At 44.3% G+C, this 16213-nt stretch overlaps 2 protein-coding genes across 12 annotated transcripts in view; one reads left to right on the top strand and one right to left on the bottom strand.

Annotated features, from left to right (window-relative positions):
* Positions 1-1735: 1735 nt before the first annotated feature.
* Positions 1736-16213, top strand: part of tonsl (tonsoku-like, DNA repair protein) — a 35329-nt gene continuing 20851 nt past the window's right edge. Inside the window, exons 1-17 of one of the 11 annotated variants that reach the window (XM_051390491.1) lie at positions 2014-2066; positions 2232-2327; positions 2976-3118; positions 3261-3444; positions 3554-3683; positions 3847-4018; positions 4142-4256; positions 4372-4523; positions 4656-4808; positions 5133-5258; positions 5360-5558; positions 5685-5740; positions 5838-5927; positions 6316-6388; positions 6474-6637; positions 7102-7225; positions 7325-7470. In XM_051390491.1, coding sequence (XP_051246451.1) covers positions 2042-2066; positions 2232-2327; positions 2976-3118; positions 3261-3444; positions 3554-3683; positions 3847-4018; positions 4142-4256; positions 4372-4523; positions 4656-4808; positions 5133-5258; positions 5360-5558; positions 5685-5740; positions 5838-5927; positions 6316-6388; positions 6474-6637; positions 7102-7225; positions 7325-7470 — 2148 coding nt within the window. In that variant the 5' untranslated portion in view covers positions 2014-2041. Of the gene's footprint in view, positions 1896-1985; positions 2067-2219; positions 2328-2975; positions 3119-3260; positions 3445-3553; positions 3684-3846; positions 4019-4141; positions 4257-4371; positions 4524-4655; positions 4809-5132; positions 5259-5359; positions 5559-5684; positions 5741-5837; positions 5928-6315; positions 6389-6473; positions 6638-7101; positions 7226-7324; positions 7471-16213 lie in introns of those variants that run through there. The other 10 variants (XM_051390528.1, XM_051390537.1, XM_051390547.1 and 7 more) reach the window with 10 other exon arrangements.
* LOC127357957 (uncharacterized) lies at positions 11521-15764 on the bottom strand. The gene is made up of 2 exons (XM_051390603.1): positions 15598-15764; positions 11521-15163 (listed from the first exon to the last, which is right to left on the bottom strand). Exon 2 carries the CDS (start codon positions 12506-12508, stop codon positions 11732-11734), a length of 777 nt encoding a protein of 258 aa, XP_051246563.1. The 5' UTR covers positions 12509-15163; positions 15598-15764; the 3' UTR covers positions 11521-11731.

Below are 16213 nucleotides of genomic sequence, written 5' to 3' on the forward strand. Positions count from 1 at the left end.
CTTCAAGCTTTGTGCTTGTATTCTTGCCAATCAGAGTTGTTTGAGGAACTGCTGGCAGCTACTGGAGTGGTTTAATGCTAGGTGTGAAAATTCAAATTCTTTAAGGTTTTTTTAATTTTTCCTGGAAAGAATGGCTCCCAAGTATTACCTCTCAGTATTTTTTAACTTGAACTTTTAAGGCTATATTCTACAGGCAAAAACATTGTGGGCCATTTTGCTTTTTATAACACATATATTCTTATTTTCTTACATGTTAACTTATTGTTTTTATTCTTTTATTCTTTATTTCTATCTATCTATCAGACTCCTGGAAAGAAAACAACCAAAACACACATTTAGGGGTTTATTTTACTTTGTCTATTTGAGTCTGTAGATTTCACCAAAAGCCAGCATTAGATTGTGCTGTGATATATATATCTATTAGTTAAAATGTTTTACCCTATTAACCTGTAGTGTCTAGCTAAATGTACTGAATTTTACATTACACAACATGCGGCACGTCGCGTAATTACGTCACTTCATAACATTCCCATGGCAACAAGGGAAAACAGCTGCTCTTGTGTGAAGTAAACACAACATTTTTCAACTTTCTGCTAAGATATATGTGACTTTTTTGCAACGAAAATGCGTGGATTATGAAATCATGCAAGCCCCGCGTATTTTGCACGGAAATCGGCAATTTATTTATTTATTTATTTATTTATGTAATTTAAGTGCAGCGTATTTGAAAAAATGCTGCCCCCACATAAATATACAGACTTTGGCTGATTATGCATTGAATTATGCAATCGCATAATCGCGTTTTTCTGGAGGGACTGATCTTTAAAGGCTGTTTTCTCAAGATGAGTATTTTCTTTCACTCTGGGCCAGAACTTTCCACTTCAGCAGCACGTACATACACCAAAACCTTACAGTTTTATTCCTAACAATATTCTGAAGGGGTAAACGGAGCAAATTAGCACATTTTTCATTAGATAATGACTGTAATTGCATAATTTACACATAAAAGTTAAGAAAAATTGTTAATGTAAGCAATCAACTGGGGGAGTTTAATGGTGATGATATCTATCAGTTAAATGTTTTACCTTATTCACCTGTTGCTTCTTCTTTAATAAATAAAACAGAAATCATTCAGTGTGACATGGGCTTTAGATGTGACTCTTCAAAACAGGCTCAGGGATTAAAGGGAGTCTTACCTCTTTTACCTTGGTACCTGACTGACTTGACTTGGCCCACTTACAGTAGAGTCAGACCAGGCATCAGGAACTACTACTTCTGTCAGTGCAGTACTATAGCTCTATCTGTGGGATTTCAAACTTTTAAAGAAAGAAGCTGCTCCTCTGCTGCTTCTGCTTTCCCTGTGCTGCCCCTGCTGCTGCTCCTGCCCCTCTGCTGCTCCCTCCAGTCTCTTAGTGGAACTACGTCACGCCCCCGCGTTAGCCAATGAACTGCTGGCATAACTTCATGGTTTAATTTTGCCCGAACTTTGTCTGTCAGACAGACAGGCACGCTCCGTACTCAGGTTATACACCGTCCACAGAAACGTCAACAAATCAAATGCGTTATGTTTAAGTGCTAGGTTAAAGCAGATGATAAGGGTTGAGGGCAAGGTCGGATACACGACCTTTAAACCCGAGTGATCGAGGAGGGATAGGTGCCTGACAAGTTGTGATTAGGGGCATAAAATGCCCTTTACACTGCAGTGAAGTCATTGGCTCACGCAGTAGTGGCGGGGCTTTGTAAAGTTGACTGAGGACCGATAGCTACAGCAAGAAGATGTTTACTGACATGTTTATAATGTAGCGCTGTTTGATGAGACATCGAACACGATCGGAGGCTTAAATGACAGCAGGAGCATTAACGAACAAGGAAACAAGTGAATCAGTGAACATTAAGTGAGAAAGTCTGGTTTGTTTTGTTCATTTATGATGTGGCAGTTGGTTTCCGTTGAGCTAGCGCTGAGCTAACTGCAGGCGCTACGTTGTTTTACTACCAGCTGTAAGTTTAGCTGTTAGCTCTCAGTGCTTTGACCTGAATCAAGATGAGCTCTTCACGGGAGATAAAACGTAAGTGTCGATTTACTTGCACGGTGTTTGTGAGCTGAAAAGGCGTTTGTAACCCCCCTCCTCTGTTTCGATTGTTTACACTGCTGTGTGTGTGTGTGTTGTGTGTGTGTGTGTGTGTGTGTGTGTGTGTGTGTGTGTGTGTGTGTGTGTGAGATTACTCTGCAGAGCTGCAGAAAGCGAAGAGCAAAGCGCAGAACAGCAACAACTTAAAAGAGGAGGGCAACATCTGCAATCAGCTAGGAGAGCTGCTGTCCAGAAATGGTAAGTCATATAGCACAGGGTCGTCTTAATGTGTGATTGTTATATTGAATTTACTGTCTGACGGAGAAATGTGTCAGTAATATGATATCTGTGCAGAAGGCATTTATCTTATACAACACAGGGATATGGGCATGACACAGATCATGCAGATTATACAGTTACTCACCATTCTGGGAAATATAGTGACAGAGGTGATGTAAGTAAACACAACTCCTAGCTTTTAAACTATTTATTCACAATCACTTTACATAATAAAGCCCAATACTGTTGAGTTTTAAGTAGTTTTCAGTCAGCAGCTTAGAAGCATAATCTCTAATGTTGAAGCTGTTCAGACCTACACGCCACTGTCTTTTCCTTTTTCTTCTGATGTTGCCTCCTTATGGATTTAAACACCTCTCCATGTGGAGTAACTACAGCTATTAAATCAGTCCAGCTGTCCTCAAAGCACTTTCCTATTTCTTCCCCTATTTGTCACCATACCAACTGTATTTGGACTCTATGTAAATTCCTTCTTTGTGTTGCATAATCCCAGTATTGTTCTTTTGATTACTACTTTTTACTTTTTCCTCTTATTTTGAAAGTGTAATAGTGTCTTCTACATGTATTTTTTTTATAGCTTTGTCCTGTCTGATCCTTATCGTATCACAGGTGATTATGAGGCTGCCATTAGGGAGCACCAGCAGGAGTTGGCGCTCTCTGAGGTGCTAAACGATGTGATCGGACGAGCTGTGGCTAACCGTAAGATAGGAGAGTGCTACGCGGAGATGGGAAACATTGAGGCTGCTTTAAAAGTGAGTAGATTGGTCTGGTTTATTCGAAATGCTTGTGGGCATTAAACCTCAAAATGGGTAGATAGGGGACAGCATACAGACTCACATTGAAATCCTACAAGGATGTTAAGGAGGCATGTAAAGTGTTGCGTGTATTTTTCAGCACCAGCGGTGTCACCTGGACCTGGCTCGCTCTGTCAGTGATCACGCTGAGGAGCAAAGGGCGCTGGCCACTATTGGTCGGACCTACCTCTTCCGTTATGAATCAGACCAATCAAAGAACAGTTTAGAGCAAGCAGAGGACGCCTTCAGGAAGAGTCTGGCCATTGTTGATGACCGTCTAGAAGGTCTGTAGTGTTTGTCAGTGTGTTGGGATTGTTATGGAGCGTATTGAATGATCTAGTTATTTAGATTTTGTATTAGCTGTTTGTTTTAACATTGTTTTCTTACCTCCAGGGACTGTGTCAGTGCGAGAGATTAGTGAGATGAAAGCCCGTCTCTTCTTCAATCTTGGTCTGGTCTGTGATCATCTGGGGGAGCCCAAACGTTGCAGCGAGTTTATTCGACGAAGTGTCTTTATTGCAGAGTAAGAACATCCTAAACTAAATACTTTATCTTAATGATAAAACTCATGTAGGAAGATGGGAATTTGTCAGGAATGTTTCCTTCTTACCACAGGGACATTAGGTAAGTGTACCTCGGGCATACTATAAAGTATTGTTAATTGTGCTTTCTCCATTCTTCTAAAGGAAAAGTCAGCTGCTGGAGGATCTCTACCGTGCAAACTTTAACCTGGGTAACATCTACTTCCGTAACGGTCAAAAGTCTAACGCTGTGCGCTGCCTTGAACAGGCCAAAGAGTGTGCGAGGAAGATCAAAGACAAGTTCAGCGAGAGCGAGTGCTTTCACTGCATTGGCAAGGTATGAACATATTCTTGAGAAAGCAAAATTAGTCCAATTGCATTCAACCAACTAACCCATTTTGTGTTGTTGTGGATGTACATTTAGTTATTTGTGTGTCTCTCCCATCACATTTATCCACAGGTGCAGCTGTCGCTGGGTGATTTTGTAGCGGCTAGACGGTCTCTGAAGAAAGCTCTCTTGCTGGGCTCCCAGCAGCCACTGGACAGGCAGGCAGTGAAGAAAGCTTTCAAATATGGTGAAAGAGCTATTTTCTTCATCCACTCAGTCTTGTTGATTATGTGTATGTAGTTCAGTTGATATGTTTCACTGAGATATCTGAGTTGATGGCGTGATTTGTTTGAATTTCATAGCGGACCAGGGCTTTAGATTAGAGGAAGAGTTGGGGGAGGATCAGGGCAAAAGACTTGGCTCCCATCAGGCTGTGGGGCTGGCAGAGCAGCTGGGGGACCTTTATTGTAAGGTTGGCTGCTACAGCAAAGCCCTGGATGCATATCAAGCTCAGGTAAAGCATATTTTAATGATTACTTGAGCACCCAATACCCCCTGTGTTTTAACTCCTCTAATTTGAGTTCATTTACATAAGTGAATATCACCACAATTCATTATGTTACGCTTTGTTGTCTGTGTGGTGTAGCTAAAGGGCGCTGAGGCGTTGGGAAAGCCTGCCAGGGAGCTGGCTGTCATCCACGTGTCCCTGGCTGCGACCTACACAGACCTGAGACAGCACAGCAAGGCAGTGGAGCACTACAGACAGGAGCTGGCTTTACGACAGGGCAACTCTACTGAGGTACGCATGCACTACCTGTATCTTCATTGTGCATCACTGTCTTTATAATTGGCCATTCTGTGATCACAGTAATATTATGGGGTTTATGGATATAGGTAAATCATGTACATAATGTACATTGGTTTAAGAATAGAAAATCACCAGCCGAATCACTTTTATGATTGTGAGAGACGACCTGGCTTAATAATAATAATAATAATAATAATAATAATAATTACAATATTAAAAACTACATTTATGTAATTATTGATTGATGATGCATCTTGATAGTTTGTCCATACTTATGCATGTAATTGAATCTCTATGAATATGTGTCTGGATCAGGAGTGTAGCACTTGGTTGAACATCGCAACAGCTCAGGAGGAGGGCGGGTGTGCCTTCGAGGATATAGACAGCAGCTACAGTAAAGCTTTACACTGCGCTCAGAAGTCTGGGCAGGCCAGACTACAGGTGAGCTGGAATGGCCAAAAACCCATGTACTGTTAATTTGTTAAAGAATAAAAAACACTGTGCAAAGACTCATGTATGAAGGATCACTTTCCCTCCTACAGAAACGTACGTTGCGGCTCTGGCTGGCGTCCCAGAAACGATGTGGATCATCGGACGCTGATGACACGGAAGCGAAGCTGCAGGAGCTGTGTGCTAATGAGGGTTGGAGTCCAGACTGCAGCGATGGTGAGGAGGAGGAAGAGGAGGAGATGGACAACAGTGAACCTCTGGATGACAGTGATGTCGTTCTCTCAGACTCAGGTAGACTATCAAACTTGGAACTGACATTCTGCCCTCCTGACATCTCTAGACAAATGTATCCTAATATTTAAGATGTATCTAAGACATTTTATGTTAGTCTTATATGACTTTTCATATGGTTTGTAGATGATGATCTGGAGGGTTATGACAAGATGGTATCGGGAAGGAGGAAGGCAGTAAGGGTGAGTCATCTATCAGTTGAGCAGTAAACACGTCTACCACGTCTTCAGTGTTTTACCCATGGTCCTTTTTTTTTTTGCATCTATTTTCCTACTTTAGTGGAACAAGAGGAATGAGAAGGGCGAGACGTCTCTGCACAGAGCGTGTATAGATGGAAACCTGAAGCAGGTCCAGTACCTGGTAGAGCAGGTGAGAAAAACAAGATTTATGGTTTTGGTTTTAAAAAATACTGTATTTTGTCATTAGAAATGTGTAAAGTCAAGATACTAAACACAACCAAAGTCAGACAGATCCTCAGTGAACTGTAAGATATTTGTGCTGTACTCCAACAATAGTCCAATTTAAATACTTCTTGGACTTTAGCTTCTTGCCTAAGCCTGTTAAAAAATGTACTACACAGAAAACACATCTTTTCTTTTGATCTCAAGAAGAGAAACTGTCTCTCCTTGGATCTTTTATAAGTAGTGGCGGTCATAAAGATGAAAGAGTAAAAGAAAACGTCTACAGACAGAAACTGTAACCACAGATGACTTTGACTGTATGATGATTAACAATTTTTTGCTCATCTGTATTTCAGGGTCACCCGGTGAATCCAAGAGACTATTGTGGCTGGACCCCCCTTCATGAGGCCAGCAACCACGGTCACTATGGTAAGATCAGATTGATAGTGTTTAACCTTGTTTAAAAGCTTTTTTTGTGACAATGAAAAAAACTGTCCCTCTTCCTCTCATCCAGACGTTGTAGCTGTGCTGCTGGAGCACGGCGCGAACGTCAATGACCCTGGTGGTCCCTTATGTGAGGGAGTGACTCCTCTCCATGATGCCCTCGCTTGTGGCAATTTAAAAGTTGCTAGACTCTTGGTGGAACGAGGGGCTTCTGTCACCCTACGCAACTCCAAGGTGTGTGTGGCATTTGAGCCTCTGGTGAATTACAGGCACTGGTTCTATAATAGAGAATGATTTATTTGAGTTATTACAGTAACAAAGGGACGGGTATCTGCAACTGCGTTAAATAAATGTTAAATTTTCCGAACTTTTGCTTTCGTTCTTCTCCAGCCAGTAACCATAATTTAGTTATGTGTCAGAGAAGAGATCCTTAAAACTTATAAGTAAATATACAGTATATCATCCTTACACATTTGTGTTGGTATCCTACCAAGTAATACAAATTCTACATAAAACATTAGAGGCTGTCCAATATTTGTTTTCAGTTAGACCAGCGAGTTTCCAGAGAAACAGTAGGTCATTGGGGTTGTTATCATTACTGAGGTCCAGATGGGATTAAAATCACTGACTGGTAATATTGAAATCACCCTAGTCTTCCAAATGGGGCTAATGCGTGCACCTTTCTTGTCCTCTGTCAGGGTGATACCGCCAGGGACACCCTGCGTCAGTGGCAGAGGACTTACAGCAGAGAGTTGGACCAGGACACCAAGCAGGAGTGCATCGCTACAGAGAGACTGCTGAGGAAGGCGCTCGCAGGGGGAGGTGTGAGGCCTTTGCATCGTCATACCATTTTAGCCTCGGTTTGCCTTTTTAAATATCCTTTCAACCACAGTTTTTCCCACTTATCTCTGTCTAACACAGTGCCTGCTGCTCCTGCCCCAGCCAAGCCTTTCGATGCCCTGCAGGACAGCCAGCTGTTTGATGCTGAGAACTCCGAGCCGCTGTCATCCTCTGGAGGGGGCTGTCCCCCCAGCCAAGAATGGCCCCGGAACAACAGGAACTCAGAGGTGAAGGCAGTACCTGCCAGCCCCAAACGGTGGCAGTGCAATGGCTCAACACAGCGCCACAAAGCCAGAGGAACAGAGGCTGCTGTCCTGTACGGGGTAAAGTCTGCCAAATGCTTATTTATTTATATAGAGATAGAAATATTTATAATAAATGTATTCCAAATATTTTCTTCTTACAAATGCTTTGGGTACATTGAGATTACACCGTTTTTATTCTTTAGAATTCCTTAGATTAACATTTACAGTGCATGATCTGTGTGTATATGTATTCCTTAGAATAACAGCTGCTCCTCAGACGACAATGACTCTGATTGCCCGGTCAGTCCTCCCCGTCCTGTCCGCCCCAGACCCTGTTTCCCAGGAGCCACAAGTCAAAAGGAAGTTCCCCCAAACAAGGAAGCCACAGCCTGGGAAAATGAGTCAAAACAGGCACTTCCTCCAGAGGTAACTTTTTTTAATTTAATTTTTTTTACTCCACATTTCTTTTCTTTTTTTATGTTTATGTTTAATTCTCTGATACTTTTCTTATCTTTCAGGTTCTGCAGTTCCTTCCTCCTCCAGCAGGGGTCTCTCTCTGAAAAAGAACAGCTCTCTGAAGCCTCACCAGGTCAAAATGACTCAAATGCCAGGGATGGTCAGGTTAGGAAGGCGAGAGGTCAACAGGTCACATAGCCCCACAGTTACTGATGATGACGACATGAGACCGGAAACGCCTCCGCCACCTCAAATACACACGCAGGTGAGGAGGAAGAACCCCTTACCCATTATTCTGAGAAGTCACAGATAGAGTCATATCTAAAACGTGCACATGATGCATTATGATTTGACTTAGAGACTTCACATTACTTATTAAGAACAACGTTGATGATGGCTAGACAATCATTAAAGATTCAGCTTCACTTGGAGCCATAACTGGAACATCATTTGTCAGGGATCTGTCTTCTTTCTTGATTAACTTTAGACAGAGATAAATGTTGTGGTAAATGAGAGAGAGATGAACAAGAAGGCATCTTAATCTCAGATCTAAAGTGCCTTTGTGTATTCACTTTGCATGCGGCACACCGCAAAATTTCAAATTCAGTTGCATGAAAATGTGTACCTCCTATTTTATTTTACATATGTTTCTGTGAATGGTCGCGTACTTAAGACCTTTAGAATTAAAGTCGATTTTGCTTGCTTTTTTTATTTTTTTATTTGTCGTTTATTTTAGCCACTAGTTCAAACTATGGCTGCCCCTATGCCCACATCAATGCCTGCACCAATCAGAATGAGGGTCCGAGTTCAGGAGGATGTTTTCCTCATCCCAGTTCTGCAAAGGTTGGTATACATGTTACATGTTATTTTCTTTAAATAAATGAAAGACATTGTTATTTATTATCTTTAAAACTGTACTGCTGTTAAGTCACTTGTGATTGGTGCATTCTGCTACAACAGCAGCACCAGTGATGTGCTTCTTTACAACTTGAGGGTTTAACATGATGCATATACTGCTCACTGCTTGTGTTACAGTGAGGCTGATTCCTGCACTGTGTCGTGGCTGTGCGACGAGGCAGCACAGCGTTACTCCCAGAAACGTGGTCTCCTGCCACGCCTCTCACTGCAGAAAGAAGGTGCTCTGCTGTCCCCGCAGGACCTGCTGCTGACTGTCCTGCACACCAATGAAGAGGTGAGGAATAGCCTGCCTTGAAGACTGATGAACTCATTTTCACCAAGACAGAATTACAATGGTGTGTTTTGTGTTGTAGGTTTTGGCTGAAGTTTGCTCCTGGGATCTCCCTCCTCTCCCCGAGCGCTACAAGAAGGCCTGTGACAGCCTGGCAGTGGGTGAGCAACACACACACACACACACACACACACACATACACAAATACACACAAACGCAGACACACACATCTTGATAACCTATCCTAGAGCATTTCTTTGTCTCCCTGCAGATGAAAACAAGCGTGTCACCCGGCTGTGTGAGGTGCAGGATGGGAGCTCTTCTGTGTCGGTGTGTGGCCTCAGCTTGGCCCCCTCTTCCCTCACCCCGCTCCTTCGTGCCCTAAAACTTCAGGCCAGCCTCACGGAGCTGCGCATCTCTGGCAACCGTCTCAGTGATAAGCTTCTCCCCGAGCTGGTTGCCACAACAATCACCATGCCTCGGCTTCGGCTGCTGGACATTTCTGCCTGTCACATTACAGGGGAAGGGCTGGAGAAGGCTGTAAATGCTTTAAAGGGACACAGCCATCCGGCGTTTCCGGTAAAGAGCCCAGCTGGCCGAGTCTGATTTTATTCCACCTCCTGTCATCAGTGTTTCCCCTGTTTTCATGCTTTTGAAGATAATTTGCCCCAATAACTCACTGTTTGGATCCAAACTGTGATGACACTATAGTTAGTTTACTATAATATGAATGTATAATTTCATCACCAAAAATACAATGCATAATTCTTACAATTACATATATCAGAATATCAAAAGATAAAATCTTCTGTGTGACTGAAACAGGCCATGGGTAAGAACATCTTTTTTGTTGTTGTTGCCTTTTGCATGAACTGCTGTGAATTCAGAAGACGTTACACTTCATGAGAAGGCAGTCAAATGTTGGTTATTACATCAAGGCTGCTCCTCAGGGATTCACACAGTTAATGCTTTTTATTGTTCTCATATTTCAGTTGTACTCCTAAATGCAGTTGGGGTGTAACACAGTTTGTCTCACTTTGTAGGCTCTTTAATAAAAGTGTGATTACACTTGGTGTTACATGGTGTCAGAAACCAAAGTGTGGAAACGAATAGCACGCACATCTATCTATCACATTTCAGAATAAGATGTTGCACCCTTGATATGAATTTATCTTCACAGAAATAGAATACTTTCTCATGCAAGTTGCTGTTTGTGGTTTCCTTTCGCAGTGACTGGAGGAGCTCAACCTCATTATGAACCCACTAGGTGATGGTGTGTCTGAGTCCCTGTCCTGTCTGCTGTCCTGCTGCCCTCACACACAAATCTTGTCCTGTATTGTACATCAGTACAGCACAAACAGGCTTTTATCTTCTTGTAGGAAGAGGTTTCGCTCACCCATCTGAGTCTGGCAGCAAACGGACAGCAGTGTAGCCACCTTGGCCAGGTGTGTGGGAACATGCATGGTTCATAATTATAGTGTAATGATGTCTTCTAAGCATTCAGAGGTCTTAATGTTTATCTGTGAACACATGAGAACCAAGAGCACTATCTCACTGTGAAATGTCTTCTCTGGTTTTATCTGTCATCCTGTATTCGCCTCTGCAGTTATCAGTTTTTCCATTTAACTCTTTGGTTTCCCCTTCCAGGTGCCTGCCTTCATGTCCATCTCTGGTGAGTCTGAACCTTTCAGGAAACCCGTCTGTTACCTCAGCAGGACTTCACAACATCCTGATCTCTCTCCGAGAGGCTTGTCGACCTTTGACCCTCCTAAACCTTCAAGGTATGTGTGTGTCTATAAGTTACAAAGTTAAGTGTGCATTCACTGTTTCTCACCGAAACCCATCTTGTGTTTCCTTAATAAACATGCATTTGTTTACATCCATGTTTGCTTGCTGGCAGTTTTCTTCTTTGCCATTGGTGGCATATTATATTATATTATATTATATATTATATTATATTGGTCTTTGCAGAGATAAGATGTGGTACATTGCCACTACATATTGAAGCTAGATGGTAAAGAGGGGTGGTTGAAAATTAGTAATGTTAATATTGTGAATTTAATGAGGTTTCTACTGTCTTTCTATACGATGATTTGTAACATTGTTTAAATATTTGGATTCCAGGACGGAGCTGTAATTGACTAACGTTATAATGTTTTTGCGTTATCTGAATATATTTCTAAAGCATCAAAGAGGAGGAGAAAAAAAAAAAATATTAGTATATTATGTTTATACTTGTGAGGCTGTGTGAAATATGAATATTTATCTCCTGGGACATTATTTGTAGGCAGTAGTCAGTGTTTGTGAGGGAAGGAATGCTAGCTCGTTCAGGTTTATACAGCAACAAGATGCAGTGTCGGTCAGGACACAGGAATGAGGACAGGATATGTTTCCTTTGCCAGCAGATTTGATGACTGCGGTGATTTATTGCGTTGTCACAGTTCTGGAAATAATAATAATAATAAATCACATTATACCTTCATCTCCATAATAACAAATGTGCTTACATAAACAGAAAAATATATACAACTCTCCTGTACATGTGCAACAACAATAATGACATAAATAACCCAACAGAAATACATATTCACCATAATATCAATGATCAGTAACATGGCGCTGCAGTGCATACGTAGCACAACAGGGGCTACAAGTTGTACCGAAGGGCAGGACCTGCCACTCAAATACTCTTGGGGGCTCATCCACTTTCAGGTCACGCCACAGGAACCTCAGTAGAGGGCGATCTTCAGGAAGGAGGCGGACCTGATGAAACATCCCCTTGATGTCTCCACTTACTGCAATGGGGTGCTCCCGGAACCTCAATAAGACGCCCACCAAAGAAGCTCCAAGGGTGGGACCGGGTAGTAGGTACTGGTTCAGAGTTTGCCCGAGGTATTGGTGAGAGCAGTTGAAGACGAGCCGATTCTTCCCATTGTGAGCGACTAGGTGATGGGGAATGTACCAATACTCCTCAGGTGGTTTCTCTTCGGTGACCTCTTGCACCCCTCCTGCTCCAATGAGCTTCTGCATTTCTGCTCTGTAGATCGCTGCTCGCTCAGGATCTTTCAGGAGTCGCCGCTCCGTACTCCGCAGAAGAGCCATGACTGACTCCTTAGGTGCTTGTAATGGAGGCATGGCTGCATGACGTAGCAGTGGGGTAGCATACCTCCCCACTCCATCGACCTCGGTGCGGACTGTCTTGGTGTCCAGCAATGCAACTGCTTGTTGGTCCTGTTTGGACCGAGTCACTTCTCTTTCAGGTCGGTGAGGTACAGTGTCCATCTGCCAGAGCCTCTCAACATGGTGATACAGCTCATCCATCTGTGGTGGAAGGGAGGTAAAGAGACATTGCACGGAGTCAGCTGGCCGCCCCATAGAACGGACAGGAGCTTGCAAGGTCTATCCCAACCGAGTGTGGACTGCTGCAGGGCCACCAGGCGGTCCAAGTCTGACTGGTTCCACAGGTGTTATGAGATGTGACTGATCAGAGCCAAGAAGGAGCGATGGCCTGGCATCCTTCAAGGCAGGGATGGGAAGGCCACGGAGGTGTTTATACTTCTTCTAAAGTGGCTCTATGGGGTAAGTATGCTGAGCTAAGCTGAGGCGACTAGCTGTGAAGGCACCGTCAATCTTATAACTGACCTTTAGGGTTTGCAGTTGGAGAAACATGAAAGGATATCTTATGTCCATGGAGGACCTGGATATCCTGCCGGACCATCCGCAGAGGAAGATCTTCTGGAGCCCCCTTTATTCCCAGTGATTTGTCTGCAGCTGGTAACAGCATGGACCGCTCTGAACCATCATCCAGCAGAGCGAAGGTGCTGAGACTACGCCCTTCGTGATGTAGAAGCACCGGGACGACCTTTAACATGACCCGAGGGCTGACTCCAGGTCGGTCGAGGTAGAGGGAGTCAGAGGCAGAGCTAGTCAGACAGCTCTCTTCCTTCCTTGCAGCCTCCTTATTGCTTCTCCCTGGCCTCAAGTTTATCTCATGAAGGGCTAGGAGGTGTTTCCCTTGGCAAATGCTGCAGGGTTTCTTCAGCGTGCACTGAGCTGCTTGGTGGTTCCGCGCACAGCGCCAGCACCGCTTGTTCACTTGAATCCACTCCCTGAGCTGCTCTTTAGAGAGTTTGGCGACCTCACTGCACTGACTGAGGTAATGTTCGTCACTCTGACAGTATGCACAGTAGGCTTTCCTGGGAGGTATCTTCTTCACAGGATTGGACGTAGAGACGTCCTCAGCCGGCTCTCCGAGACCGTGTAGGACCGTCACCATGTGTTTCCCAGGACGAGTATCAGGCCTAGGAGGCTGTCTTTCCCTGTTGGTTCTTGTACTGACTTGGCTGTCAAAGCTCATGCACAAGGACTTGTAGCTGAGCCATTCTGACAGATCATGCAGGGTGTGTGAGGTCCCAGGCTGCTTGAACTGATGGCGACGGAAGTCAGCTCTCTATTCCGCTGGAAGCTTGGTCAGGAGACGAGCTACATGGGAGCCACAGTTGAGTTCAATCGCTCCCTCTGGGCCTAAAGTCTTGAGTAAACCCACTAAGGTTTGAATCTGAAGAGAGAACCTCTGAAATGCTGCAGAGTCACCACGTCTGATTTCAGGGGCTTCTAGGACACTAGCTATCTTCTTTAAAGCTAGCTGATGAGGCTGGCCAAATCTGTCGTACAGAGCTCTCATTGTGTCAGTGTAGGGGGTTGGTGAATTGAGATAAGCGTCAGCTATTAGCTTAGCTTCCTCCAACTTCAAATGATCCACAAGGATCTGGTACCTGAAGAGCTCGGCAGAGTCTGGGGGGAGTAGATTCTCCAAGGCAAGGCGGAGTCTAGCGAACTCACTGGGGTCTGGCTGAATGAGCTTGGGGATTGTAGGTTTGGGGCCTCGATACACTAGTTCTGACACAGGAGCCTGTACCGGGTGGTTAGTGGGGAGAGAGCTGGGCGTCGCCCTGGTGGCTGTTGGGGGAGGGACTGCTTGTGGCAGTAGTGGGGGTCTCAAGCTTGTATAGGCAGGAGCAGGGTGAGAGAGTGACTGAGAGGGCTGCACCAGGGGATGAGGCAGGTCCTGGTCATAGGGGGTAGGATGGGTGAGCTGATGATGTGGTGAGGCGAACGTAGGGGGCTTATAGGTTGACTGGGCTTGATCTGGGGAACTGTGAGGAGGGTGATTCTGGTGTCTGTCTTGTTGCCCCAGGCTGAGACCACTCATGCCTGCCTGTTGGCAGGTTATCCTCAGGTTCCGGCCAGGGTGGAGGAGCAGGCCAGTCCTCCTCAGCTTCTTCCTTAGGCTGTAGTGAAATGGGATTGGGCTGGGATGTTGCAGCACTGGCTCCCAGAGGTCTGTAGCTGCTGTGACTTGAAGCTGAGCCAGTAGGCCGTTCCATATCCTCCCTCAATGAGCGGGCTACATCAATTAGCTCCTTCATTTCCTTCCGTGCGTCATGGAGTTCCTTTAAGGTAGACTGAAAAACCTGTTGGGATTGTAGCAGCTTTGCGTTCTCTTCCTGGATGGCTCTGATGTCAGGATAGAGGGAGGGGTCGCTGTAAGAGCTCCGGGTCAAAATCCTGGCGCGCCAGCGAGATCGACGTCATTTTGACGTCACATTGTCGCGCGACAGCTCGAGTGCGTCGAGTATACTGGGCGCTTAAAGGTGACTCAGATTCACTGGACCATACTGGGGGAGGAAGGCAGTCTGCTCTGGGGGAGGGGGAGAGGTCGCCACTGTGCTGAGTCTCGAGGACGATCTCTCATGTAGTCCACATCATAATCCTGGAGCCTGGCAGGTCGACGTGTCTGACGCCTGGGTCTCACATCAGCGAGGAGCTCTTCATCTGACTGCATCTTGAAGGCTGTATCCGGCTCGAAGGACCAATGTTTGTGAGGGAAGGAATGCTAGCTCGTTCAGGTTTATACAGGAACAAGATGCAGTGTCGGTCAGGACACAGGAATGAGGACAGGATATGTTTCCTTTGCCAGCAGATTTGATGACTGCGGTGATTTATTGCACACTCAGTGTTGTCACAGTTCTGGGAATAATAATAATAATAATAAATCACATTATACCTTCATCTCCATAATAACAAATGTGCTTACATAAACAGAAAAATATATACAACTCTCCTGTACATGTGCAACAACAATAATGACATAAATAACCCAACAGAAATACATATTCACCATAATAATAGGTTAACTGGTCCAATAGCTCCATCTACTGGCTAAACCGGGTATTAAATAAACGATGGCACATGGCGCACATGTCGGCCCCCTACTGAGCAATTAACCACCTGAACTAAGTCAAGTTACCAACTCGTAGCTCAATGGACACTTAAACCACTCATAAGCATCAACATTCACATTATACTCATGAACAATCATCTGTTACCTATCGGCGGGAAAAAAAACACACAAGAGTTAACGAGGCGCGTCGTAATTAACACAATATAGAAACAATACTTACTTCGTGCATCCACTTAACACTCGGAGTAGCACAATAAAAAACACACTCCAAACAAAAACAACCTGAGTTAAAGGCGAAAAATACACTAAAAGTCCCCAAAGGTGTGTCCAGGTGTGAAAGGCATGAAAGGGAAAAAAGTCCGTCGACTCGGCTGTAGGTTGAGCGGCTCACTGCGCCACACGGGGTGATTACGTCACTTTCCTAAACGCACCTTCAAAATAAAAGCCTTTTGTACAGTCAGTGTATTGTACTGTACTGTGTGATTTTGAGTATACAGATCAGTGTGTTTGCTTTGTTGTTGATTAATGTGTCTGAATAATTCCATTAGGACTGGGTCATTTAAATGACTATAAACAAAACTATTCAGTCATTCGTAGTAAAAATGAAACTACAGTATATCTTAAGAAAGAACAGTGGGAGAATCAAGTATACACTTTTAATTTCTGCTTGTTGCCTCATCCACAGGTTGTGAGGTGTCAGGCCCCTGGGACAGTGCAGGTCTGGATGGTTTGTCAGAGCTGGTCCAGGATCTCCGTCTTTGCTCTCAGGGACTCAACAAGCTGGACCGACAGGCCTTAAAGCAGAGCTGGGACAGCAATCGGTCACGTGGACATTT

Source organism: Dicentrarchus labrax, unplaced genomic scaffold, assembly GCF_905237075.1.
Source record: "Dicentrarchus labrax unplaced genomic scaffold, dlabrax2021, whole genome shotgun sequence".
Lineage (NCBI taxonomy): Eukaryota > Metazoa > Chordata > Actinopteri > Moronidae > Dicentrarchus > Dicentrarchus labrax.

Bases quoted from the DNA above. Each gene is read 5' to 3' on its own strand.
- LOC127357957 (XM_051390603.1), bottom strand. From the start codon at position 12,508: ATGGGGCGGCCAGCTGACTCCGTGCAATGTCTCTTTACCTCCCTTCCA.